Below are 26,890 nucleotides of genomic sequence, written 5' to 3'. Positions count from 1 at the left end.
CAGCCTCATTCAGTGATAATCCCTTCACTCTGCATTGATGGTGCCTTTGTCTTTATTGCAATTTCTCTTTATTCTGCGTTAGCCAATGCATTTGCTGTATCTGCCAGTTCATTCAGTAACAGTGTCTGTCTGTATAATTACTCACTTTGCGAGTTAGTTTATTTCTTTACTGTGAAAAGCCATCTTTGTATGTGTGGCATGCCCTATCTGTCGGCCTAATACGTGGAACTTGTCAGACTCTGCTTCAACATTCAGTTTGTGTGCGCGCGGACTGTCCTGTGTATATACCACCTTCAGTCCATGTACACAGGACTGTGCTTCTGTTCTTGTGGTCTGTCTGACTCCATGCATATAACCTGTGAGTTCACGTATTTATTATGCTGTTCTCTTCCTGCATGTTTGTACACTGTTCTGCCGCTTCACTAGTCACTTCTACCTGAGAGCGATAGGCCGCAGTTATAGCGCACAAGACTTCACAGCTCGTTCCAGATTAATATCAAGTGCGGCCTCAAACCATAAAGTTGCTAACACTGACTCTGCTTCTACCAACATCATCGCATTTAAAAGGTACTGGTCACATTGGTTTCTCGCAACCTTTTGTACTGTGTGTCAGGAGATGAACTGCTGCATTGTTAACAGCGTGTGCTGCTTAGATTAGCATTAGCTTGAATTTCTGGTCAAAGCTCCTTCTGGTGACAGTGGGCTAAAATCAGTCAGTACGTTGGAGAGGGGGAAATCATCCTTTTGGAGCTATCCTTTCCAACATTCTTATGACCCTATAGTTAGACACAATCACATCTTGCTAGGTAGCCTGCACTGAGGATTAGCTGAGATGTAGGAGCCAACAGCATTCACAGCTCTGAACACAGGCCTTAACTCAGAATCCAGTGGATCTCGCTATGCTGTATAATACGGCAGTGGCTGAATTATTTGTCTTGCTTAATTGTACAAGGGAGGGATTGGGGATTGTAAGAATGGGCTAGAAATTGTTTTGTTACACGGACGGTATTTTGAAAGCTACTACTTTACAGCTTGGCCTGAAGGCAGTGAAACCCCGAGGCAAATCCCTTTGCTACTATGAGAGAACCATATTAACTGGATAAGAGTCAGATGCAACACAGAGAGGGGAGATGGATAAAGTTGGTGAGATCAATCTATTGACATCCATGTTGAGGAGATTTGGGTCTCGGATTGAACTTGACTGAAAAATTCAAGCGGGACAAGAAACTGGTGCATTGTTTCCTGCCAGGTCTCAGAGTGAAAGTGCAGCATCTAACCCACTGCACCAGTCAGCCATTTTCTGTTGTCCCAGTGAGATTCATTGTTATTATTTATCTGATGTGTGCCCCATCGGGATTTACCTCTTTCTAAAAGAATTCTCTTTTCATCATAATCCTTCCTTGCAGCTCATCCTTTGGAAGGAGACAGGAAAGTCTCGTCAGCAGTTCTGCCCCAGGCACTGTCGCCACGCTGTCCAGCTCAAGCTCTTCCACCAACCCTGCCAGTAGCCGGGCCCTGACCACTAGCGTCTCAGCAACATCTACAGCTGGCACTTACACAGGCCGGTAAGACTGACTCGGCATCATGTTAACCCGATCCTTTCCTCTTCTGTAGTCTGGTCACCATGGATCCCTGGAGGAAAGTGTCTGGGATAGTTCCCTGCAAAGCTGTTCATTCCTGTATTTGATTGTAACTTCTCATCATCCGAGTTAACATTGCAACATGGTGAACACTGAGAATTTACAACAGTCTTCATTCTACTCTTCATTCTACCAGAGCTCTGACAAAGGGTCATCTCGACTCGAAACTTTGGCTCTATTCTCTCCCACAGATGCTGTCAGATCTGCTGAGATTTTCCAGCATTTTCTGTTTTTGTTTCAGATTCCAGCATCTGCAGTATTTTGCTTTTATCTTCAAATTAGCCATGACCTTATCGAATGGCTCGAGGGACCATATGACCTTCCTCTGCTTATGCTCTTATGTTAACTCTGCCCATTTGCTGAATACCTTCACCTTGCCCTTGTTATCTTTAGACTTGATTCTTCTAATGCTTTTCTAGTCAGCCTCATGCATTGTGCAATCCACAAACTAAAGACCATTCAGACTCTGCTGCCACTGTCCTTACTCACTCCAAGTCCCTTTCATGTGTAACCTCTGTGCTTGCTGATCTATATTGGCTCCCCATTAAGCATCGCCTCCATTTTAAAATTCCTGTATTTAAGTCTGTCCATTGTCTCATCCTTTCCTATCCCTATAGACTCTTCCAACCCTACAGTCCTCAGATACCTACGCTTCTCTAATTCTGGTCTCTTGAGCATCTCCTCTTTTAATCGCACCACAATTGGTGATCATACCTGCAGCTGCCTGGATGGGCAGCACGGGGGCACAGTGGTAGCACTGCAGCCTCTCAGCACCACAGACCCAGGTTCAATTCCAGCCTTGGGTGACTGTCTGTGTGGAGTCTGCACATTCTCCTCGTGTGGAGTCTGCACGTTCTCCCCGTGTCTGCGTGGGTTTCCTCCGGGTGCTACGGTTTCCTTCCACGCTCCAAAGACACAATTTGGCCTCGTATTCTGTAAGAGGGAACCTCAGTGAGCCATTTGGAATAAAACGGGTGGAAACAATAAATCTGGAATATTGCCTCAATCAGAACTGTGGGAGGGCTACGAGAAACTAAAGGAAAATTTAGGATGAATGTCAGGAAGTTAGGTGAATTGGCCATAGTAAAAATTGCCTCTTAGTGTCCCAAGATGTGTGGGTTAGATGGATTAGCCATGGTAAATGTGTGGGGTTATGGGGATTGGAGGGGAAGACCTCTATCAGAGAGTCAGTACAGATTCGATGGGCCGAATGGCCTCCTTCTGTACTGTAGGCATTCTATGTAAGCTGTGAAATTCCCCAAATCTCTCCACCTATTTTGCTTCCTTTAGGGTTATTCTTTGTAGTTGCCTCTTTATCTCAACTTCAGGCCATCTTCCTTAAAATTACCTAATGTGGCTCAGCATCGACTTATCCTTAATACCCTTCTGTGAAGTCCCTTGGGACATTTTGGTACATGAAAAGACACTTTGTAAATGCAAGTTGTTGTTGGTATTCCATTTATCTATCTGTTTATGTTTATAATTTCTTCTGTCTGGTTGTGGTGCAATATTGATGGGAAGAATCCGTAACTCAAATGATACAGTCTTTGTGTTTGTAGGGTGGTGACATGTAATACCGGGCTTTGAAAGTGTCGTCTTCTGAAAGTACCAGTTAGTTGAAAGCTGGTGATAACTAGATTCAGGTGGGATTGGAATCCATATAACTACCAGGACGAGCAGCTGCAGTACAACTTACGCAAAACAAATGCAAAATGATTAGTAGGAAAAAAGAAATAATTGTTAAATTGAGCACTGGTATGGCACACAGAACTGGAAAGAAATGTAGAGCCGGTGGATTAATTGAGGAAACCATCAGGACAGTGTTAGGCCGCAATAAACGGTTAATAATGTTTAAGTTCCAATAGCAAATGGACAGAGTGCAAGTCATCTAAGATGGTTGTATAAATGGTGTTGGATCGCAGCTGGAACACTGTCTTCATTACTAATCATAGGATCTGTATGTTGAGTAGAAAACTTGGGCAATTTGGCCTTGTATTCTGTAAGGGGAAACCTCTGAGCTGCTTGGAATAAAGCGGGTGGAAACGATAAACCTGGAATACTGCCTCAATCAGAACTATGGGAGGGCTACAAGAAACCAAAGGAAAATTTAGGATGAATGTCAGGAAGTTCTTTGGTCAAAGAGTGATCGAACATGGAATGGACTACTAGGTAGGATAGTGAGTGTAAAAGCCTTGGAATCATTTAAAGATCTAAGGAATTAGAAGCTGGGATGAGGGACTACAAAAGCCGAGTTGAGAAGATGGCCTTTCCCAACTACACCTATTTCGTGATTTGCTTTGAGAGGTTACAGAGGCAGACAGAAAATATCACAGAATTGTTACAGTGGAGAAGGAGACAGTTGGACCCATTGTGTCTGCACCAGCTCTCCGATTGAACCATTTACATAATGCCAGTCACCATCCTTCTCACTGTAACCCTGAGCATTCTGCCTTTGCAGATAACTCTCTAATTACCCTTTGAATGCTTTAATCGACCCTACCTCCTCTCAGGCAGTGTATTCCAGACCTTAACCACTCGTTGCGTGAAAAAATATTTTCTCATGTTGCTTTTGCTTCTTTTACCAATTACTTTAAATCTGTGCCCTCTCATTCTTGATTGTTCCATGAGTGGGAGCAGTTCTTCCCTATCTACTTTGTCCAGACCCGTCATAATTTTGAATGCCTCTATCAAATCTCCTCTCAACCTTGTTTTCTCCAAGGTAAACAGTCCTAACTTCTGTCATTTATCTGCAAAGCTGCAGTTCCTTACCCCTCAAGCCATTCTTGTGAATCTTTTCTGCATTCTCTCTTATACCTTCACATCCTTCCTAACGTGCGGTGCCCAGAACTGGACCCAAGACTCCAGCTGAGGCCAAACTAGTATTTTCTCCAAGTTCAACATAACCTCATGACTCTTGCACTCTTTGCCCCTATTAATAAATAGAATTAATAATTAGAATACTGTATGCTTTATTAATCACTCTCTGAACATGTCCTGTCACCTGCAATGACTTATCCATCCAGACCGCCCTGCTCCTGGACATCCTTTAGAATTGTGCCCTTTATTTGATATTGTCTCTCCATGTTCTTCCTACCAAAATGAATCACTTCACATTTCCCTGCACTGCACTTCATATTGAGGGCATTGGATAGGGTAGATGTTGTGAGGGTGTTTCCATTTGTGCAAGGGACACGGCTTAAGGATAAGATACCATTGAAGACAGAGCTGAGCAGAGCTTCTTTCTCCCAAAGGGTCATTAGGACATGGAATTTCTCTTCTCCAGAAAGCAGTGAAGGTTGGGTCATTGAACTTATTGAAGGCACAGTTAGACAGGGTTTGATAGACATGGGAGAGGAGGGTTATGAGGAGCAGACGGCCAAGTGGAATTGAGACTAGAGCCAGATCGGGCAAGATCTTACCGAATGGCAGAGCAGGCTCAAAGGGCTGAATGGCCCATCCCTGCTCCAAGTCCTGTGTTACTATGTTTATCTGCCACTTGTCTGCCCATTCCACCAACTTATTTGTGTCCTTTTGATCTTCTACACTGTCCTCCTCATTGTTATGAAATATGGGGGGGCGATTCTCCCAAAAGCACTGAATTGGTGGGAAAACTGTTCCTGATCCCGACTGTTTTCTCAGTTCAACTTCTCATTCGAGTCTCCCCACTCTGTGCACTGCAGAGGTCCCAGTCGTGAATCTCATTAAAAACCGCGGGGGGGTAGCGGGGGTGGCCATTTGCACCAAGTCTGACAGTTCTAGAACTCTGCGCATGTGCAGTGGCCCCAATCTGTCAGTCTCCCCGTTTTCTGGCCAGCTCAATTGCTGGCCAACCCAGAACACCTGCAGTGCTGCCCCTCCAGGCCCCCACGCCCCCCCATGGTCCCCACAACAATTCCTGGGCCAGCCCTGCCCCGGAGTGCCCGGATGTCCAGCCTCCAGCAGTGGCGATCCCCCTCAATTCAGCAGACCCCCCTCCCTGCCCCCGAGCCCCGGAGTTCCCCGATGTACAGCCAACCCCCCCCCCCCCCCAGCAGTGGCGATCCTCACCCTCCCTCACCCCGGCAGACAACCCCCCCACCAACCCGGCAGACCATCCCCCAACACCACCCCCCACCGATTGTCCATTGGCCCCGCCAATGCCCGATGGGCAGGACCAATGTGCCCCCTGGGCATGGGCACTTTGCCCCTTGGACAGTGCCAGGGGCACAGGCTGGCACTGCCAGGGTGCCCATGCCCAGGGGGCACCACCTCCCCACCGCCCGACCCCTGCGGGGCCCCGATTGCCCCCCCCCCCCCTTCATTCCAGCAGGGTCTCCTGCTGGTTCCCCGAATGTGGGGAGCTAGTCTGAACCCCGCCGGAATGAACTACTCTAGGTGGGGTGGGAGATTCAATCGGGACTGGTAAGATTCAATCGGGGGGCGGGCGGGGGGCGGGGGGGGGGGGGCGGGGGGGGGGGGGCGGGGGGGCGGGCGGGGGGGGCGGGCGGGGGGGCGGGGGGGGGGCGGGCGGGGGGGGGGCGGGCGGGGGGGGGCGGGCGGGGGGGGGCGGGCGGGGGGGGGGGGGGGCGGGCGGGGGGGGGGGCGGGCGGGGGGGGGGCGGGGCGGGGGGGGGGGCGGGGGGCGGGGGGGGGGGGGGGTGGGCACCACAGGCACAAACACCCTGAACTCTGGTTTAGGCCGCGCGCATCAGCGTCTTTTCACAAAGGAAATCTTTGTTCGGTCAACTTTATGACCAAGACTGAACTTGGGAGCTTGAATCCTGCTCCTCCCCATTGGCCAACTAACTGTCCCCAAAGCATTTTGTCCCATGTCAAGAAAAGTTTTCTGGCAGGTTAGGCACAGCAGAGTAACATCACTGGATTTCTGTACATAACGTGGGCCGCTGCACATGTGCAGATGGTTAATGGCAGCCATCTTGTATCGACAGGAGACACACTGGATGCAGTTGAGAGTTTGAAAATTATTTAAAAAGTTGATAAAATTTGTTGAGACAGGTGGTTGAATGTAGTGGAGGCTTCAAATGGAGACCACAAGTTACGGCAGTGAATAAAGGATCTACCCAATGTGGGATTCAGTCAGCACTTTCAGTAGGCAAAATTGGCTGGATCAACCTGATTTACAACCTGGAGCCTTATGTACAGTTAATACTTTGCTGTGGACCTTAATTCAAAATGAGACATAAACACTTTGTCAAGTTTACCCAAAGAATGATATTGCACAGATCACACTAGTGGTAATGTGTGTCATGGAAATGTGATCAAGAGCCTTAAGTGATTGAAGGTACGTGGTGCAGAAGACTTGTTCATGTGTCATTACTTTGTTTCATCATACCAGCAGCTCCCTGACTCGAAACCAAGCTGGAAATGGAGCAGAAAAAGAGATTAATCCTATCACACAAGGCAATACCTCTGGCACTGAAAACCGCGAGAGACGCAGGTTAGTGCTAGAAGTGAAATTATAGAGTGATATGTGCTTGAGCATGGTTACTTTGTGTACGTGATATATATCTGTAATATACACTGGTAGTTGTTTAACTGATTTTGCACTGTTTATCTACACTGTTGTGAACTACTCAGCTGTAGTTTTGCTGAAACAAAGGATTTCGATAGATAATAAAGTGTTACATCACCAATGGAATCCTTGTAAGAGTGGAGTTTGGTATCCTTCTGCCTCCTACCTAGCAGGAGATTACCCCAATCTCCACCCAATTCCTCATGGACATTGACAACACAAAATTGTCTTTACATTAAATTGGTTGGAATCACGTTGGAAGGTGCCTGCAGAACTATGCTTTCTTTATTAAACAGTGCTATTGGAAGTCGAATATCCAAGAGAAAAAAAAGTCTATTTTAATTATACAATCTTTGAAATGATGGTCTGAGATAACTGTACAGAAGAGCTCCTCATATCTATGACCTGTGGAGTAATTTGCCCGTCTGATTACCAGGCATTTATGGAACCAATCATGTTCCTTCCGATTGAAAGACAAACATTTTCAATTACCGCCCAGTTAGTGTAGATGGAAACTACCCCTTTATCTTTCACTGCAGTACAAAGCTTTTTTTAATGAGAGTGCCACACTGTTTTCTTTCACCTGCTCCCTAACACTTTGGTGAGTCATTTACGCCTCCAGAGCTGACACCAGGCACTTCTAACCAAGTTGCCATCATATTTGTATTCTGACCCCATTATGTGCCCTTTACTTGGCGCCTTGCCCCACCTCCCCTCACTAATTCAGAGGTTGCTCAAGACTGTTCTATTTCTCAATCCAGTTCTCCTTATCAAGACTTAATTATCATTGTTCTCTTACTATCGATGTCACTCAACTCCTTTTCTCCCAGCACAATGGTTAAGCACCTCAGCTCAAAAAGAAGACCCACACTAACTCTCTCAATGCAACTCGGGATGGATAAGAAATGCCCACATCGCAAGAATTCATTTTATTAAACTGCGCTATTGGAAGCCAAATGTCTAAGAGAAAAAAGTCTATTTTAATTATACAATCTTTGAAATGATGGTCTGAAATAACTGTACAGAGGAGCTCCTCATATCTATGACCTGTGGAGAAATTTGCCCGTCTGATTACCAGGCATTTATGGAACCGATCATGTTCCATCCGATTGAAAGACAAACATTTTCAATTACCGCCCAGTTAGTGTAGATGAAAACTACCCCTTTATCTTTCACTGCAGTACAAAGTTTGTTTTAATGAGAGTGCCACACCTATTTTGCACTGTTTAGCAACATCCATTTGGATAGGGCATGAGTTTTGGAGTATGTTGGGTGTAGGGATGGGAGGTGCAGGAGCAATAAAATGGATGGGGGGGGGCAAAGTTACATGAAGAATGGAAATCTCAAACTTAAGGCTCCCTTCCCCTGGCTAATAATGTCGTCCTTGTGAACCAGGCATTATTGTCTCTCCCACTCGCTGTCCTGTGAATGAGTTTGTTCCGCCATGTTTCATTGTTTCCAGATCCTACCTCACCCCGGTCCGTGACGAGGAAGCTGAGGCGCAGAGAAAGGCACGCTCACGACATGCCCGCCAGTCTCGCAGATCCACGCAGGTGAGCACAAGAGAGTTCTGCTTCAGTTCCGACATCGCTTCAAGCTTCCATTTGCCTTTGCACCATTCTCACCTGTCCTGATAGTCAGTTGCACTCCAGGAATATCGAACATGGAATTTGCCTGCCAAAAAGCAGGAACTTTAAAATTGAAGCCCATTTTTCTACCTGAAAAGTTGTTACATATGGAATCTGTGCTTTACAGATTGAATACAAAAATGTGGATGACAACATAGACATCATTCATCACTCATTGATGTCTTCATTTGTTCTCTGAACCATTCCTCAGATACAGGAAACTGTGCGTGTTCAACTACATCGCACCATGATGTTCTGCACACTGCATCCCAGTGCTGCTCGGCGCATACCTTCTTGCCCCTTAACTAGTAGCTCCCCTTTGTTCCTCATTTTTTGGTGCAGGGTGTCACACTGACAGACCTACAGGAGGCCGAGAAAACGATTGGATTGAAGCGGGAGCCGAAAGCTCCAGAACAGGAGAAAGGCAAAGAAAAGGAAGAGAAGGAAGCAGAAGCTAAAGACATGGCATCAAAATACAGATACAGCAAGACCAGTCAAGATGAGGTAAACCGAGTGGCTGGATACACACATATTTTACTATAATTCTCCCAAAACCGTTAACAGTGCCTTTGCTACCTGTGGATTTCACTATGCTGTTTTAACCAGCCTCCCACCTTCTCACTTCAAGCCCTGCCATCCCCATGTTCACTGACCTACATTAGTTCCTGGTCTGGAAATGCCTCGATTTTCAAATTCTCATCCTTGTTTTCAAATCCCTCCGTGACTTCGCCCTTCTATCTCTGTATTCTCTTCCAGCCCCACAATGCTCTGAGTTATCTACACCCCTCCAATTCTGGCTCCTTGGGCATCCCTGATTTTACTTGTCCCACCCTTGTTAACCATGCCTCCAGCTACACCAGGTCAGGAATACCAGCCTAAGTCTCTCGGCCTCTATTTTCTTCTTAAACCATTCCTTAAAATTGACCTCTCTCATATTTTAATATCTTATGCGTCCTGGTGTGAAACATTGTTTGATAACCCTCCTGTGAAGCACCTCCGAATGTTTTACGTCACAGGTGTTATACCAACACATTCATTTTGGAATGATTTAAGATTATAACTGTGGGTTTTGCTGTGGAGAAGTAATTTTGAAAAGATGTTTGTTCATTGACCTGTGACTGTGCCTCTATTTAATTCCTGCTCTCTCTTTCTCCTATTTTATTTTGTACTTTTCCTATCAAAACCATTTCTATAGATCTTTATCTCTGACACCCTTTCGTGTAATTCTAACTTTGTCTCCTCTACAATTTTCCCAAAGCGTATTGATAGCTTGTGAGGTAAAAGTGTCAAGTTGCGTGGATCAAAGTCAAGTAGAGTTCAGGTACAGATCGGCCATGTTCTGAGGGAACACTTAGCGGGCTACAATGGCCTACTCATCTTGCTATGCTTTTTCAGAAGAGTTCAAAACAAACGAGGGATTGAATTCACATAACTAATTCAGACAAGTTTTACAATGAAAATGTTAACAACTTTTTCTTACTTACAAGAAACTATTTAATTCTATTTTTGTTGCTGCAGCTTGAATCAAATCTCTGTTGCTCTTCACTACTCATCTCTTGCCATAACTGCACTGATTTTATCTCTCAGTTTACTTATTTTCCCTTTCGCTCATCCATTAGCTCTGACCCATAGTCTCTGCCTTTAGTGTTCTTAAATATAAGCCATGTTCCAAATGATTAATCACAAAGTTACCCACTGTGTTCCTGCTCAATACAGGAAAAGAACTGGCGGTCAAGATTAGCCAACCTACAGAAAGCAGACCTGCTGGGCCTTACCACCACCTCCACTGATTCCAATCGATCTAATGTTCCTGGTTGCACCTACCAAAATGCTGTACAGCCACTGGACAACAAAGGTATCTCCAAATCTCTCAAGTGCAGGGTGTGCTCCTTAGCTACTTGATGCCTCTCCAAAACTTAGTACTTCATAGAAGAATCATAGAATTCCTACAGTGCTGAAGGAGGCCATTTGGCCCATCGAGCCTGCACCGACAACAATCCCACTCATGCCCTATCCCCGTAACCCCACGTATTTATCTAGCTAGGTCCCCAGACATTAAGGGGCAATTTTGCATGGCCAATCGACCTAACCAGCACATCTTTGAAATTTGAAAAATTGGAGCATCTGGAGGAAACCCACGCAGACACGGGGAGAACGTGCAAACTCCACACAGACAGTCACCCGAGGCCAGAATTGAACCCGGGTTCCTGGCACTGTGAGGCAGCAATGTTAACCAGTGTTAACCCTTCATCAAGTTGTCATTGCCATAGCATTTCAGAGCAGTGGAGGGAAACCAGCCTTGATGGCACAGTGAGCCAAGGCACATCTAATGTGGTCCCAACCTTCCCGACAAGAAAGGTCCCTGAGGTGGTTTGTGTTGTTGACTGATCTCATCCAGGTTATCACTGGGGGTATTATAGACATTCATTTATGGTTCCCCTTGGCCTATGCTGCTGAACACGGTCCCTGTGGCCGAACACGGTCCCTGTGGCCGAACACTGTCCCTGTGGCCGAACACTGTCCCTGTGGCCGAACACTGTCCCTGTGGCCGAACACGGTCCCAGTAGTCAAACACAGTCCCTGCTCGTAATTACCTCCTTATGAGTATTCCAACAGGTGCCTTGACACCTGAAGTCCTCCATGATTAAATAGTCTACAGACACATGAAGAATGACCACTTGGGTAAAATATTGATTCGTGCTCAGTGCATTTGGAATGTTACCTCAGTGGGATTCAGCACCCTCAGAAAGAGAGATGGATTTGTAAAATCAGGGCTCAAACTCCTGAAGAATTCCCGTGGTGCTGAAGGCCTTCATACACATCCCCCCCAAAAAATTGTTTTACTTTTTAAATATCATCTTCAGATTGTGAACATACAGCCTGAAGCAGGAGAAGGCCCTTTAGCTAATCCGGAGTCCCTGTATAATATCTCTGAATCTCCGATGCTGGATGTTATTGAATAAAAACTAAGAGGCATCTGATGTTCCATAATAATGTTCAGTTAAGGGCTCAGGTGTGTTGTCAAGAGTTTTAACAAATGGCTTGCATTCCCCAGTGCCTCAGCAATATTTTTCAGTGCCATACAGACCAAAAAAATCCAGTTCCAACCTCCGGCCCGTACTGAGTTAAGTAGGTTGATCTCAGCATAGGTGATAATACAGGTAAAATAATCAGCATCAACCCTGCTGGATTGAACCAGGCTGCTCCCAGCCTCAATCTAGTGACTCAGGCTGGAAAGTTTGTGCGGTCAGATATCAGTTGAGAAATATCGTCAGGTTCTGCTGTGACCTTTCCACAGTGCAATATTCATAGAACACCTACAGTGCAGAAGAGGCCATCTGGCCCATCGAGTCTGCATCAACCCTCCGACAGCCTATTTTACCCAGGCTCTATCTCTGCAACCCCACATATTTACTCTGCTAATCCCACTAATCTACACATCTTTGGACACTAAGGAGCAATTTAGCGTGGTCAATCCATCTAACCTGCACATCTTTGGACTGTGGGAGGATACCAGAAAAACACACACACACACTCACTCTCAAACCGGGTCCCTGGTGCTGTGAGGTAGTAATGCTAACCACTGTGCCACCGTGCCATGCCACTTCCTGTGAAAGCTGGCACATGAAGATTGAGTGCTTAGTCAGACCATCAGAGGTTACCTGAGCACGTGTACCTGAGCCAAAATCTTTACCTTTAAATGCTGACTATTGTCACTGCGTTTAATTGTGTGTGGATTGGCCTCAGTTTCACTTCTCACCCCTGTGCAGCAACTCAGGATGCTGAACCTTGTATCTGGGTTCTGCCATTCATTGCTGGATGCTGTTTTATTTCTGGGTAGCTTGAGCAGTGAGTGGAGGCTGTTTTTCTCTGGATCCCTCCCGATCATTGACACACTGGGTGTAGTTTATCTCTGAGACTGAGTGGTATTGCTGTTTTGTTGTTAGTCTCCAGTTAACGCGCGATGTCTCAGAACAGTTGGTAGCTGCGGGCTGAATATTGACACTTGGCCGTGTGTCTCCGGGAGGGTGGCATCTGCGTAATGTTGTTGAAAACCTTGATCACAATGCCGGATCTCTCGCACAGAATTGGAGAAGGCTAAAGAGGAGGAGAAGGAATCGGATGACTCATCCTTCAGAAAGTCTGGCACTAGGGACCGGAGACGACCCAGGGGGAAAAGAAGATCAACAGGTGTGCATTCCATATCACAAGATGTAAGTATTTGAAAGAATCTTAAAGCTGTTCAGGTACACTGTCAGCCCTCTTCCATAAAACCCGTACAAGCTATTGCAATCCTGCACACTGAAATCAAACATACTCAATCTCTGGTGCTGGTTCAGAGCCATTACTCAGGGAAGCAGATTTAACCTTTTGTATTTATTTGTTCATGGAATGTGAGCGTCACATTTATGGCCCATCCCTAACTTCCCTCAAGAAGGTAGTGGTGAGCTGCCTTCTGGAACCGCTGCAGTACATGTGTTGTAGAAACACCCACAATGCTGTTAGGGAGGGAGCTACAGGATTTTGACCCAGTGACCGTGAAGGAATTGCAGCATATTTCCAAGTCAGGATGGTGTGTGCCATGGAGGGGAGCTTGCAGATAGTGGTGCTCCCATGCTTTTCTCTGGATCCTGATTTTTGACACACTGGCTATGGTTTATGTCTGGGACCGAGCATTAGGGCATCTCTGCTCTTGTCCTTCTATGTGGTAGAGGTCACAGTTTTGGAAGGTGCTGTTGAAGGAGCCTTGATGAGTAGGAGCAGTGCACTTTAGAGATGGTACACGCTACATGTGAACATACGTACAAACATAGAAAATACGAGCAGAAGTAAGCCATTTGACCCCTTGAGTCTGCTCCACCATTCATTAAGTTCATGGCTGATCTGTTTGCCTTGAGTTCCACATTCCCATCTACCACCAATAACCTTTGATTTGATTCCATTGCTTAGCAAGAATCTATCTACCTCTGTTTTAAAAATATTCAGTTACCCTGCCTCCACAGAGAAAAATGTTCTCCTCAGCTCTGTCATGTAAGGTGACCCCTAATTTTAAAACAGTGCCCCTAGTTGTGGACACACCTACAAGAGGGATCATCTTTTCCACATATATCTTGTCAATGCAAGGATGGTGTAGTCGCGCTGAAGAGTGCGGCCGTCGCGCTGAAGAGTGCGGCCGTCGCGCTGAAGAGTGCGGCCGTCGCGCTGAAGGATGATGTAGTCCCTGGCAGATTCCTCAACTAGTATGTCAAGGAAAGGGAGTTTATTTGACTGTTCCATTTTGAACATGAATTTGAGCACAGGATGGAGCACATTAAGAATGTGAGGAAATGATTACATGCAGCTTTGGATTGAAACATTGGAAATTAATCATCCACTTAAGGAAAATATGCAAGAGTTGGAGGTTAGGTGTCATTCCATTGAAGAGTGTCATAAGGAGGCCATTCGGCCCATCGACTCTGCACCGACCACAATCCCACCCAGGCCCTAGCCCCATTAGCCCATGCATTTACCCTAGCTAGTCCCCCTGACACTAAGGGGCAATTTAGCATGGCCAATCCACCTAACCTGCACATCTTTGGGCTGTGGGAAGAAACTGGAGCACCCGGAGGAAACCCACGCTGACATGGGGAGAATGTGCAAACTCCACACAGATAGTGGCCCAAGCCGGGGATCGAACCCAGGTCCTTGGTGCTGTGAGGCAGCAGCGCTAACCACTGTGCCACCGGGCCAGCCCATTCCCCATGTGTCCTGATGAGACGACAAAAAGCTATCATATATCTCTTTTTCAGCAATACTCAACTTCTGTATTACCAAACGACCTTGTTAAGAGTTCAGAAATATTTGAGAGTTTCAGGACTTTAGAGCTGGCAATGGACGTATCAAGAGTAAGATAAGCAGCTACAGAACTACCGATGAGCATCTCAAAACACTGAGGGGAAAACAGCTAATCCTGAAATAACAGTCGGGAGGACCTGCCATTAGGAAAGGCAAATAAAGATGAACCCATTGAATCACTCAAACATTAATTGAAACTTCAAAGATCTAAAGCAAGATTTTGAACAAAAAAAAATGAAAATGACTAATTTCAAACGGCATGGTTAATTTTAGCCAACTTTTCGTACCTATTGGGTCAAAATGCCATAGCTGATAAAATAGTCAGCTTTGAACCAGAAGGCAATGGGTTTGAGAACCTATTTAGTCCAACACTGAGGGACTGTGTTATCATATTGTGGATGAGATGTTAAATGATTGTTTTGTCTGTGTGCTCATGTGGAGATAAAAGATTCAACCGCACTCTTTCTGGTGTCCTGGGTAATATTTCTCCTTCAACTGATCTAGAGTCATAGAGGTTTACAGCATGGAAACAGGCCCTTTGGCCCAACTTGTCCATGCCGCCCTTTTTTTTTTAAACCCCTAATCCCAATTGCCCGCATTTGGCCCATATCCCTCTATACCCATCGTACCCATGTAACTATCTAAATGCTTTTTAAAAGATAAAATTGTGCCCGCCTCTACTACCACCTCTGGCAGCTTGTTCCAGACACTCACCACCCTCTGTGTGAGAAAATTGCCCCTCTGGACACTTTTGTATCTCTCCCCTCTCATCTTAAACCTATGCCCTCTAGTTTTAGACTCCCCTACCTTTGGGAAAAGATATTGACTGTCTACCTTGTCTATGCCCCTCGTTATTTTATAGACTTCTATAAGGTCACCCCTCACCCTCCTACGCTCCAGAGAAAAAAGTCTCCAAAGATCAGTCATTGTTTCATTTACTTTCTATTCATGCAATTTATTCATGCAATTTATAATTGCTACATTCGCCTGTGCAACAACAAGGACTTCTTCAAAAGTAATTTGCTGGTTGTAAACCATTTTGAAATTCCCTGAGGCCTTGCTTAGTTCCTTCATAAATGCTAATTATCCTTTTTATTTTCTGTTTGTCTTTACCTGAAGGCCTCAGCCCCTCCCTAGGGCTTGGCCTTAGATTTTAGCATTTTCTGTCACACGCTGTAATTATTCCAGTCGAAGGCAGGCTTGACAGTCTGAGCACTCATGCTTTTTTATTGTCCACAATGCATCTATAGCAGTAAGTACGCTAACCAGGTGAAATACTTCTCTTCAATTTCTTCTTTAGCTATTTTTTCAAAACTATTTGAAGGAAGTTTTATTCAGGTGATGTTTGTCGAAAGTTTATCTTTTAATAAGAAAATTACTGCCTTTGTGTGAGAGGAAAGAATATGTATTTCAAATATGATGAACTTTGCAAAGGGCACACATGTTGCAGTTTTTGCTCATGCTTGAATTATAATCGCCGTATATAGTCCAAGCTGAAAGAAATTGAAGGCTCGATTTTACTCTCACTGGCCTGGCAGCAATATAATATGTTTGAGTTGGATGCCTGCTTTATATAACCACGGTGGTACAGTGGTCAGCACTGCTGCCTGACAGTGTCAGGGACCCAGGTTCAATTCCCGGCTTGGGTCACAGTCTGTGCGGGGTTCGTGCATTCTCCCCGTGTCTGTGTGGGTTTCCTCCGGGTGCTCCGTTTTCCTCCCACAGTCCAAAGATGTGCCGTTCAGGTGGATTGGCCATGCTAAATTGCTCCTTAGTGTCAGGGGGACTAGCTAGGGTAAGTGCATGGGGTAATGAGGTTATGGGGATAGGGCCTGGGTGGGATTGTGGTTGGTGCAGACTCGATGGGCCGAATGTCATCCTTCTGCACTTTAGGGATTCTATGATTCTATACCCCTTCTGTTTTTTTTGTTTTGTAGTTTTTTACCTCTGCTATCAACCCTCCCAACGTTCAGGAGCAGCTCCGCACATTTACAGGCTGTTTATCAGTATTTGTGATCTGTACCTGATGGAAAATCATACATCTAAAGGGGCTTATTTCTAGCGAGTAGAGAATCGAAAAGCAGGGAAGACCACAGTCCGCAGTTCTGATCTCCGTATTTTAAAAAGGATATACAGGCTTCAGAGAAGGGACAAGAAATATTCACAAGGATGATGTGCATCTATAACTATCAGGACAGACAGTAGTTTGGGAAGGCTGAGGGAAGGGCCCAGTAAACGCCTTCAAGATAATGAAAGGGTTCGATAGGATAGAAGTGGAGAATGCATTTCTACTTGTGGTGAACATCAAAACTAGAGGTCATAGTTATAGGATAGTCACTAACGGATCCAGAAGGAATTCAAACTTGGGGTAGTTGAGACAAATAAGATAGATATATTTAAGGCGAGGCAAATGAAGGAGTAAGTAATTGAAGAGTGTGCTGTTAGGCTGGGAGAAAATGGAGTGGAGGGAGGCTCATGTAGCACATAAATGCCTGTGTAGACTAATGGGCCAAATGGCCTGTTTTTGTGCGGTAAACTAATCAAGGCACAAACATCCCCTTTTTACACAGAAATCTCTTTTATCATTACACAGATTCCAACAGTATTATTGCAGAAATGAAAACAGAAAATGCTGAATAACTCAGCAGGTCTGACAGCGTATGTGGAGAGAGAAACAGAGTTAACGTTTCAAGTCCGTATGTCGCCTCTACAGAACTATTATCACAGACTTTCTCATTGAATATTGCTGCCAGTTTCAAATGAAAATAATTTAACTAAGTCAGCCATGGAACTCTTTCACTTTATTGCTCTCACCGCTCAGACGCTGGAGTGAGCAAACATTGCCTGGGCAAATCAGCTCATGGGTGGGGGAAAAGGGAACTGATTGGTGTCTCCTTGTTTACAAGATTGCTCTTTTCTTCCAGGATGACAATGACCAGGATCAGTCTGATGGCGAGGACGTGGTGGATTCACGGAAGAAGCAGGTATGGATCGAGCAGCCATCTTGACTGCCCAACTCTGCAGGACAAGACTAACATAAAATATCTGTCACTGCTGTGTGTGAGTGGATCGCCTGTGTGTTGGCGCTGTGTGGGGAGAAGTCTGCGGATATTAAATAACCCCCTCATATTTTTCATGTCTGCTTATCCAGCTGTTCAGCTTCTCTCTAGTATAGTGGTTATGTTACTGCAACTAGTAATCTGGACTCTGAGTTCAAATCCCACCACAGCAGCTGGGGAATTTAAATTCATTAAATATATAAATTGAGAATAAAATGTCTGATTATCATAAAATCCCAGCTAATGATTGATGTCCTGTAGACGAGCAAATCCACTCTCCTCGTTTGTCTGGTTTACGTGTGATTCCAGCTCCACAACAGTGTGATTAACTGCCTTCTGAAGTGGCCGAGCAAACTATTCCGTTTTTTTTAAAGCGATCGAAAGCCACGAAGAATGAAACCAGAATGGCCACTTGACATTGGCCGGGGTTCCAGACATGACAGTGGCACAAACCCAGCCAACTCTGCAGAGATCTCCTCATTAACATCTGGGGATTTGTGCCAACGTTGGCAGATCTTCCCACGGCTAGTCAAGCAACGGCCTGGCTTAGTCATACTCACTGAATCATATCTGTCAGCTTTTAACCCAGATTTCTCCACAGGCCATCCCTGAGTATTTCCTATCCTATCAGCAGGACCGACCCACCAGAGGAACTACTCAGTGGTATACAATTGGGAGGGAGTGGCCCTGGGAGTCCTCAGCATTGATTCCAGGCCCCCTTAAAATCTCATGGTGTCGGGTCAAGCCTGGGCCAGGAAACCTTCCAATTATCGCCGACCATCCCACCCTCAGCTAATGAATCAGCCCTGCTGGATGAACATAATTTGGAAGAAGCAGTGTGCGGGGCAAAGGCACTAAATGTGCTCTGGGTCGGGGCTTCAATGCCCATCATCAGGTGTGACTTGGAAGCAACATGACTGACAAGTTCAGAATGATCTACCAGCCAGCGGATGGTTAAGGAATGAATCTGAAGGGAAAACCTTGACCTTGACCTCCATAATCGACTTGTTGTAGATGTATCTGTCCATGACAGTATTGGTAGGAATATCCACCGCACAGTCCTTGTGGCAATGAAGCTCCATCTTCATATTGAAGATACTGCTCCTTGTGCTGTGTGCCTCCATCACCCTGCTAAATGCAATCAATTCAGAACAGATCTAGCAGCTCAAAACTGGGTGTCGTGTGGGCCATAGGGTGGCATGATGGCACAGTGGTTAGCACTGCTGCCTCACAGCAAGAAGTTTAACAACACCAGGTTAAAGTCCAACAGGTTTATTTGGTAGCAAAAGCCACACAAGCTTTCGAGGCTCTGAGCCCCTTCTTCAGGTGAGTGGGAATTCTGTTCACAAACAGAACTTATAAAGACACAGACTCAATTTACATGAATAATGGTTGGAATGCGAATACTTACAACTAATCCAGTCTTTAAGAAACAAAACAATGGGAGTGGAGAGAGCATCAAGACAGGCTAAAAAGATGTGTATTGTCTCCAGACAAGACAGCCAGTGAAACTCTGCAGGTCCACGCAACTGTGGGAGTTACAAATAGTGTGACATAAACCCAATATCCCGGTTGAGGCCGTCCTTGTGTGTGCGGAACTTGGCTATCAGTTTCTGCTCAGCGACTCTGCGCTGTCGTGTGTCGCGAAGGCCGCCTTGGAGAACGCTTACCCGAATATCAGAGGCCGAATGCCTCACAGCGCCAGGGATCCGGGTTCGATTCCTGGTTTGGGTCACTGTCTGTGTGGAGTTTGCATATTCTCCCCGTGTCTGTGTGGGTTTCCTCCAAGTGCTCCAGTTTCCTCCCACAGTCCAAAGATGTGCAGGTTAGGTTGATTGGCTGTGCTAAATTCTCCCTCAGTGTACCCGAACAGGCGCTGGAGTGTGGTGACTAGGGGAGTTTCACAGTAACTTCATTGCAGTGTGAATGTAAACTTGCTTGTGACTAATAAATAAATAAAGTTTAAGTAAATAAACTTTAGTGTTGTATTCCACCACAATCAATCAACCATTGCCTGGCACATCCACCAACTCTTACAATCAAACCATGGCACCCACACTGGTTGACCTGGCATCATAAATAAGAAGGAGGAGGCTATTTGGCCCATCGAGTCTGCACCGACAACAATCCCATCCAGGCCTTATCCCCGTAACCCATGTGTATATGCTTCTAATCCCCCTGACACTAAGGGGCAATTTAGCATGGCCAATCCACCTAACTCACACATCTTTGGACTGTGGGAGGAAACCAGAGCACCCAGAGGAAAACCACACAGACACGGGGAGAATGTGTAAACTCCGCACAAACAGTGACCCAAGCTGGGAATTGAACCCAGGTCCCTGGCGCTGTGAGGTGGCAGTGCCAACCACTGTGCCACCCACTTTCTGATTTCCAGCGTATCCAATATTTTGCTTTCATATTGTAGTTTGGTTGGGGGTTAATGGTGGGCTAGCAAAGTTGGCTGCAGGATGGAACACAGATATTGGTTCTGAATGGATTGTGGTTTATGGAGGATGGGGTTTGGAGGTGAGGCGAGAGAGTATTGGGATCATCAAGACAGAAAGCGAGATAGACCTGAAGGAGAATTCACATGACAGATTGGCTGAATCAGGAATGGAGGCAGGAGCTGATGCAGTGGGAATATGCAACTTGTATTACAAACAGCCTTGGCCAAGGGTTTGATAAAACTGTGGCAAGAATGAATGAGTTCTTAAAGTATCTGAAATTTGAATAGCCTGGGAGCAGTGAGAACTCCTTGTCCCGTAAATTCACATCACTTCACTACCTTTAGGCTAAGATCAAGCATCAGATCAAGCCCAAGATTGGGTGGTAATGCCTTATCTTGTCAGCTTGAATCTTGTTTGTCTCTCTTGTGGGGACCATGAATTGGATTTTGAATTTGGTTTTTGCAGCAAGCAAGGAATGGGTTTGGGTTTGCCTGGTCCACTCTGAGCATTGGCTTTATAATGTGATAGATGGAGTAAAGAAATTCAGTTCACATGGAGGCTTTATCCGCCTGGTTATCAATGCATTGTTTCCTGTTCTCAATTTATTTTCAGTGTTCTATTTATTTCTGATTTTGGTCTCATTGTTTCTTTCTTTTTCATTTTGCAGACTGAATATCTAACCAGGTAAGGATTCTGCCTCTTCCCTTTCTCACCCTATCATAGCTCAGATTGATTCTGTCCTCACCTAATACCAAGGGATGTTCTTCCTGACGGGGGTCACTGGCTCATTTTTCCCTTTCCCTTCCCAAGTGCAGGATCCATAAAATCCCAGCTGCTGCAATGGATGAGATCCGTGGCTTTTCACAGACCCTGATTAAACAGGATGAGCCAATGGGGACCGAATATTCTCAATTTTCATTATCTTGTGACAGGTTCTTCTCAGTCTGTACTGTTAGGGTCACATTGGATGATATATTTATCACTCAGGAGCCCTTCTGACACAACCAAATTAAAGATCTCCATGTTGGTGACTATTAAGTCTTTATATCAGCACTCAATGAGAGGAAGTCCTACAGAAACCTCAGCTGAAGCCTTGAGTTCGGATACTTTTCTAAGCGGCAAGGGATTATTCAGTGGTAGAGCACTGAGCTCTCACTGAGACCCTAATTTTTACAATGCAGCAGAATTACGGCACGTTCAGAATCAAATGGTTGCTTTAACAAGTTAAAAAAAAAAATGGGAAGAGCAGTCTAGTCCATAATATGATCATGGGCTTGAGAGTTCTTTGAGAATTGCCTGTATCTAGCATGTGCTAGAGATGCCGGAGTAAATGGCAGCAAAAGTGGTGTTTTGAAGGCCCGTGTTAATAGGAAAAAGATTTGTGGATGGAATTGGAATACCTTGTGCTTTGTCCATCTTGCTGCAATGAGTTGCTTGCCTTGGCAAAGTTTGAGAAACTGTTATTGCACTTTGTACCTGGTGATTGTACCTGCTATTATTTAGCAGTGGTCACAATGGACTTGAAAGTTGGGTTGGAACAGTACAATTTAAGTCTGCTACTTTATTTTTGTCTGTTTTTCTGTCACGTACAGGGGAGATACCACAGGAAGCAGCCAAAGAAACCTGTCAAACAAAGAAGTGACTTCGTACCTGGACACTGGCCTACATTCTACTCAAGAACATCAACCAGAGATTGAAACAGATAGGAGACGCTACAGAAAGGTCAATTTGGATCTCTAACCAGATTTTCATTCAAGATCTAATGTTTATATCCCTTCACATCCTTGTCCCTGCTTATCTCTGTAAAGTCCTGCACCTTAATAGATCCTTCCAAAACACCCTATTCTTCTGACTGGTGATGTTAATCCCATAGATTAACGTTTGAAAAAAATACTTGAATTTCCAATGACCAACTTCTAGAAATTGCATGACAAGATTTCAAGTTGTAAGATCTTTACTGTACCAAAGAAATTAAAAGAAACATGCCTTAGTAAGCAATTAATATTCTAACTACAAGAAGGTAATCCTTATGAATATTTTCATGTGACCAATAACTCCGCACTGCATACATATACAATACAGCAAGCTCGCCACAGGGTTGATAGGAAAGGTTAAAAGTTAAAAATAATAGGAATAGTTCATAGTTGCTCTCCCAGTTTCAAATTGGTTCACATTTCCCTGTTTCATCGAGTCATAATGTCGAGTGACTATCGAAATGTGCGTCCCTTAATTTTTGGAAAATTCCTGAATAGACTAATGGAAGTAAGGTCCACTTCAGTGCTCTCCTGGCCTTGACAGCGAAAAGCTTCCCAAGTATTTAGAGCACCAGGGGATATGTCTCTTCCACCAGAGACCGTCCTCGTAGCTCAAAGAGGAAGCATATCCTTCCTCTCACTGCTGACCACACCAGCTGCGATCTTTTGTCTCTTTGAGACCTCTTCCCCCTCTCTGTCTAACTAGAGACAGAGGGCCCGATTTTACCATCACGTTGTGCCCGTTTTTGGGCACGAAAGCTTGGTAAAGTTGGGCGTGAGGCAAGTAGCACAATCCGCGCCCGCCTTCGCGCCGGTTCCCCCTTCCCCAACGCCCGAAAATGACCGCGATTGGGACCGTGCCTGAAATGGGCGCGACGGCCATTTAAATGCATTTGTATGCATTTAAAGTTAACTTAATGGGCTGCACGCCCAATCTTACCAGTGCTTCCCCCTTTACAACCGCGTTTGCCCATCCAGAATCGGCACGAAACAGACATGCTCCACAAAAATTCAATTCAGGCACTCCAGTTAGTGAGGAGGTAAGTGCCAAGTGTCCGATGGCTCTCTGCTTGAGAGCAGTGGGGGGGAACCGCTGCCGCTCAGTCTGAGATCAGTGAGGGGAAAGGGGGAGTCCTCTGCCACTCTGCCTGAGATCAATGAGGGGGAAGGGGGGTCCGCTGCCACTCTGCCTGAGATCAGTGAGGGGGAAGGGGGGTCCGCTGCCACTCTGCCTGAGATCAGTGGGGGGGGGGAGGGGGAGGGCCCGCGATAGGTCTGGCTGGTGGGAATAAGGGGGTCAGTAATGTTGTGGGGGTGAGGCAATGTTTGTGGGGGCCAGGGGAGGCATTATCTGGTCAGGGAGTGATGTACCGGGGAGCCGCATTCTATCATTGTTTCTGCACATGCGCGGTTGGACACACCGATCAGAGCTGCAGGATTTTGGGCACGTTAAGCCCCGCCCACAGGCTTCTGCAGCATAATTCGGAATCACTGATATTTTTTCAGGCAGTGTGCGTATCGGGGTGCCTGAGAACAGGTCTAAAAGTCGGATCTGAAACACTCCCAGTTTCAAGTCTGTCCAGCACTTAGAATCAAAATGGTAAAATAGGGGCCCAGAGAGTCTGTCCACAGTCAGCACAGCTGCTCTTGCCTTTGCTTTCGGATATAAAATATACCGCGTGCACACTGATAGCTTTTGACCTGCTCCCCTCACCCCGGCACCATGGTATCGAAGCCACAAGAGGCTTGTTCGGCAGAATGCAGAGCAAATCACATGACTCTCCTCATTCCTCCAAAGCATAATCATCTTCCAAAACCTCACATTTGTAACAGTGGCCTTTTTATTTATTAATCCTGTTGTGCTGAGCTTCCCCATTCTTGAGGATGGGAATATTTGTGGAGCCACTGCCTCCTGTTCATTATTTAATTGTCCACCACCACTCATGACTAGATGTGGTTGGACTGCGGAGCTTTGATCTGACCCATTGGCTGTGGGACCACTTTGTCTGTCGCTTCTGCTGTTTGGCATGTAGCTTCACCAGGTTGACATCTTATTTTTAGGTCTGCCTGATGATGCTCCTGGCAAGGTCTTCCTGCACTCTTCACTGAACCAGGTTTGATCTCTAACTTTAAACTAGATGCTGGAGTAAATGTAATGGCTTTATCAGAGAATGAATTGTGATTACCAACACAATTCCGGAAGAAAGGTTACAGACAACACTCCAGTACAAAGGTTGACCCTTCAAGGTTTAACCTTTCCCAGGTTAAATGTTTCTCACACAGTTTTCTTTTCCATCATAAATCTAACTTCATCTCCATATGATGGTCACCATTACCAAGGTATATTCTGACTCTGTTCTGGCCCGTCAGTTCCTGTTGTCAATATCGGTTCCTCTAGTATTTCTGTTTGGGTGAATTCTTTGATATTATTTTGAGCAGTGTCGCTGATCAGAGATGTTGCCAGGAAAGTACTGAAGGTGTTGTCTCTGTCTTCCTCGGTAACAGCTGTATGAAGAGCTTCAAAGAAAGAATGTCCAATTGAGAGACCAGCTGCAGGAGGTGCAGCTGCAAATCACACAGACAAAGCTGGAGTTGGAGAAGGCCACACAGGTAAGCAATGTTTGAAAGATCCTCTCAGGATGCAGCCTTTTGAGTGCTCAGTCAAGTTAATTGTTAAATTAATGCAGCAATAATTGGATTAGGGAGAAATTGGGAAAAGGTGCACCATCTTGTAGAGTTCCACAATTAGAGGTAATCAGTTTGCAGCGCCATTTGCAATTATTCTATGGCTGTTACACAGTTTTGATGTTTCTTGTGCAAGTTCGCAAGTTATGTCCAACCTCTCCCATTTGAAGGGAGTACAACATTTGCACCGTGTGTTCATAAGCAGCTTCCTTTTCTGAGAGCGCTCCGGTGGCAGTGTTGTGGGCGGTGATCGAGAGAAGGTGTGCTATTTTTAACGGAGGACAGCAGCTTGCTGTCCTGGCTCTTTGAGGAAAGTTGGCTAAACAGGGGAATGCAATTTCTTCAATAAAAAGATCAACCTCCCAGATGTGGAAGAAATTCAACGCATGATATCTGTTACTTACATTAGGTGCTACACTCATCCCCACAGTATTTTGCTGCTGTATATCTACATTCACAGACTGCCTCTAATCAGTATGTCTTGTATGAAAAGAGGTGTGTCCTTTCTTGTCCTTGGAATGCATCACAAGTAAACAATTCAGCAGCAAGCTTTCGTGAGTTTAAGATAAAGGACATGATTTATTCCCACACACTTACCCCAAATTGACATAATGCCACACACATGCGCACACACAGTACAGATAAAGACCGTGCATTTTCACGGATTGCAGTTAATTCAGTCTCTGATTTATGATTTTTGTTGTCTCTCAGGCTTGTGGCTTCTTGAATGGATTTGATGATCTAAAGTTGAAATGAGGGTATGTTGTAAAGCAGAGGGTTCACAATAGGTTACGAGATTTTCTGGAGTGGAATATGTAGGAGGTTGCTTCTCAGGTTAACTCTGAAACTGGAACAGGTTAAGTATTTGAACTGCATGATTACTTGCTCAGGAACAACCACTCTGGAGGAAGATAATAGAGCAGGGAGCAGTGGGTGAGCTACAGCACAAGTGAACATAAGAACTAGGAGCAGGAGTAGGCCATCTGGCCCCTCGAGTCTGCTCCGCCATTCAATAAAATCATGGCTGATCTGATAGTGGGCTCAGCTCCACTTACCCGCCCGCTCACCGTAACTCTTAATTCCTTTACTGTTCAAAAATGTATTTAAACATGCAATGAAGCCTCAACTGCTGCACTGGGCAGGGAATTCCACAGATTCACAACCCTTTGTGTGAAGAAGTTCCTCCTCAACTCAGTCCTAAATCTGCTTCCCCTTATTTTGAGGCTATGCCCCCTAGTTTTAGTTTCATCCGCCAGTGGAAACAACGTCCCTGCTTCTGATCTATTCCCTTCATAATCTTATATGTTTCTATAAGATCTCCCCTCATTCTTCTGAATTCCAATGAGTATAGCCCCAGTCTACTCAGTCTCTCCTCACAAGCCAACCCTCTCAACTCTGGAATCAACCTAGTGAATCTCCTCTGCACCCCCTCCAGTGCCAGCATATCCTTTCTCAAGTAGGGAGACCAAAACTGTACACAGTACTCCAGGTGTGGCCTCACCAGCACCTTATACAGCTGCAACATAACCTTGCTGTTTTTAAACTCCATCCTTCTAGCAATGAAGGACAAAATTCCATTTGCCTTCTTAATTATCTGCTGCACCTGCAAACCAACTCCTTGAGATTCCTGCACAAGGACACCCAGGTCCCTCTGCACAGCAGCATGCTGCAATTTTTTAGCATTTAAATAATAGTCCATTTTGCTGTTATTCGTACCAAAATGGATGATCACACATTTATCAACATTGTACTCCATCTGCCAGCCCCTTGCCCACTCACTTAGACTATCTATATCCCTTTGCAGACTTTCAGCGTCCTCTGCACACTTTGCTCTGTCACGCATCTTAGTGTCATCTGCGAATTTTGACACACTACACTTGGTCCCCAATTCCAAATCATCTATGTAAATCGTAAACAATTGCGGTCCCTACACTGATCCCTGAGGCACACCACTAGTCACTGATTGCCAACCAGGAAAGCACCCATTTACCCCTACTCTTTGCTTTCTGTTAGTTAACCAATCCTCTATCAATGCTAGTACATTACCCGTAACACTGTGCACCTTTATCTTATGCAGCAGTCTTTGGTGCGGCACCTTGTCAAATGCCTTCTGGAAATCCAGATACACCACATCCACAGGTTCCCCATTGTACATTGTGCATGTAATGTTCTCAAAGAATTCCACCAAATTAGTCAAACATGACCTGCCCTTCATGAAGCGAAGAGGAGTAGGAAGTAGAATGGAATGATTGCTCAAAGATGACCTTATACTGTTCCAGAATTTCTGTCACCCAGCAATACAGGAGAGTTGTTTTGTGAGCACCATTAGTT

General features: G+C 45.4%; 1 protein-coding gene across 10 annotated transcripts in view; it reads left to right on the top strand.

The window, feature by feature from the left end:
* Positions 1-26,890, top strand: part of LOC144498795 (protein phosphatase 1 regulatory subunit 12A-like) — a 191,654-nt gene that overhangs the window by 154,058 nt on the left and 10,706 nt on the right. For 4 of the 10 annotated variants that reach the window (XM_078220474.1, XM_078220476.1, XM_078220475.1 and 1 more), the window contains 11 exons: positions 427-567; positions 1,407-1,565; positions 6,975-7,076; positions 8,614-8,704; positions 9,122-9,283; positions 10,496-10,634; positions 12,866-12,993; positions 17,539-17,598; positions 20,788-20,804; positions 21,713-21,842; positions 24,380-24,484. In XM_078220474.1, coding sequence (XP_078076600.1) covers positions 427-567; positions 1,407-1,565; positions 6,975-7,076; positions 8,614-8,704; positions 9,122-9,283; positions 10,496-10,634; positions 12,866-12,993; positions 17,539-17,598; positions 20,788-20,804; positions 21,713-21,842; positions 24,380-24,484 — 1,234 coding nt within the window. Of the gene's footprint in view, positions 1-426; positions 568-1,406; positions 1,566-6,974; positions 7,077-8,613; positions 8,705-9,121; positions 9,284-10,495; positions 10,635-12,865; positions 12,994-17,538; positions 17,599-20,787; positions 20,805-21,712; positions 21,843-24,379; positions 24,485-26,890 lie in introns of those variants that run through there. The other 6 variants (XM_078220477.1, XM_078220473.1, XM_078220480.1 and 3 more) reach the window with 4 other exon arrangements.

Source organism: Mustelus asterias, chromosome 9 (assembly GCF_964213995.1).
Source record: "Mustelus asterias chromosome 9, sMusAst1.hap1.1, whole genome shotgun sequence".
Lineage (NCBI taxonomy): Eukaryota > Metazoa > Chordata > Chondrichthyes > Carcharhiniformes > Triakidae > Mustelus > Mustelus asterias.
This window is presented reverse-complemented; position numbering and strand designations above follow the sequence as displayed.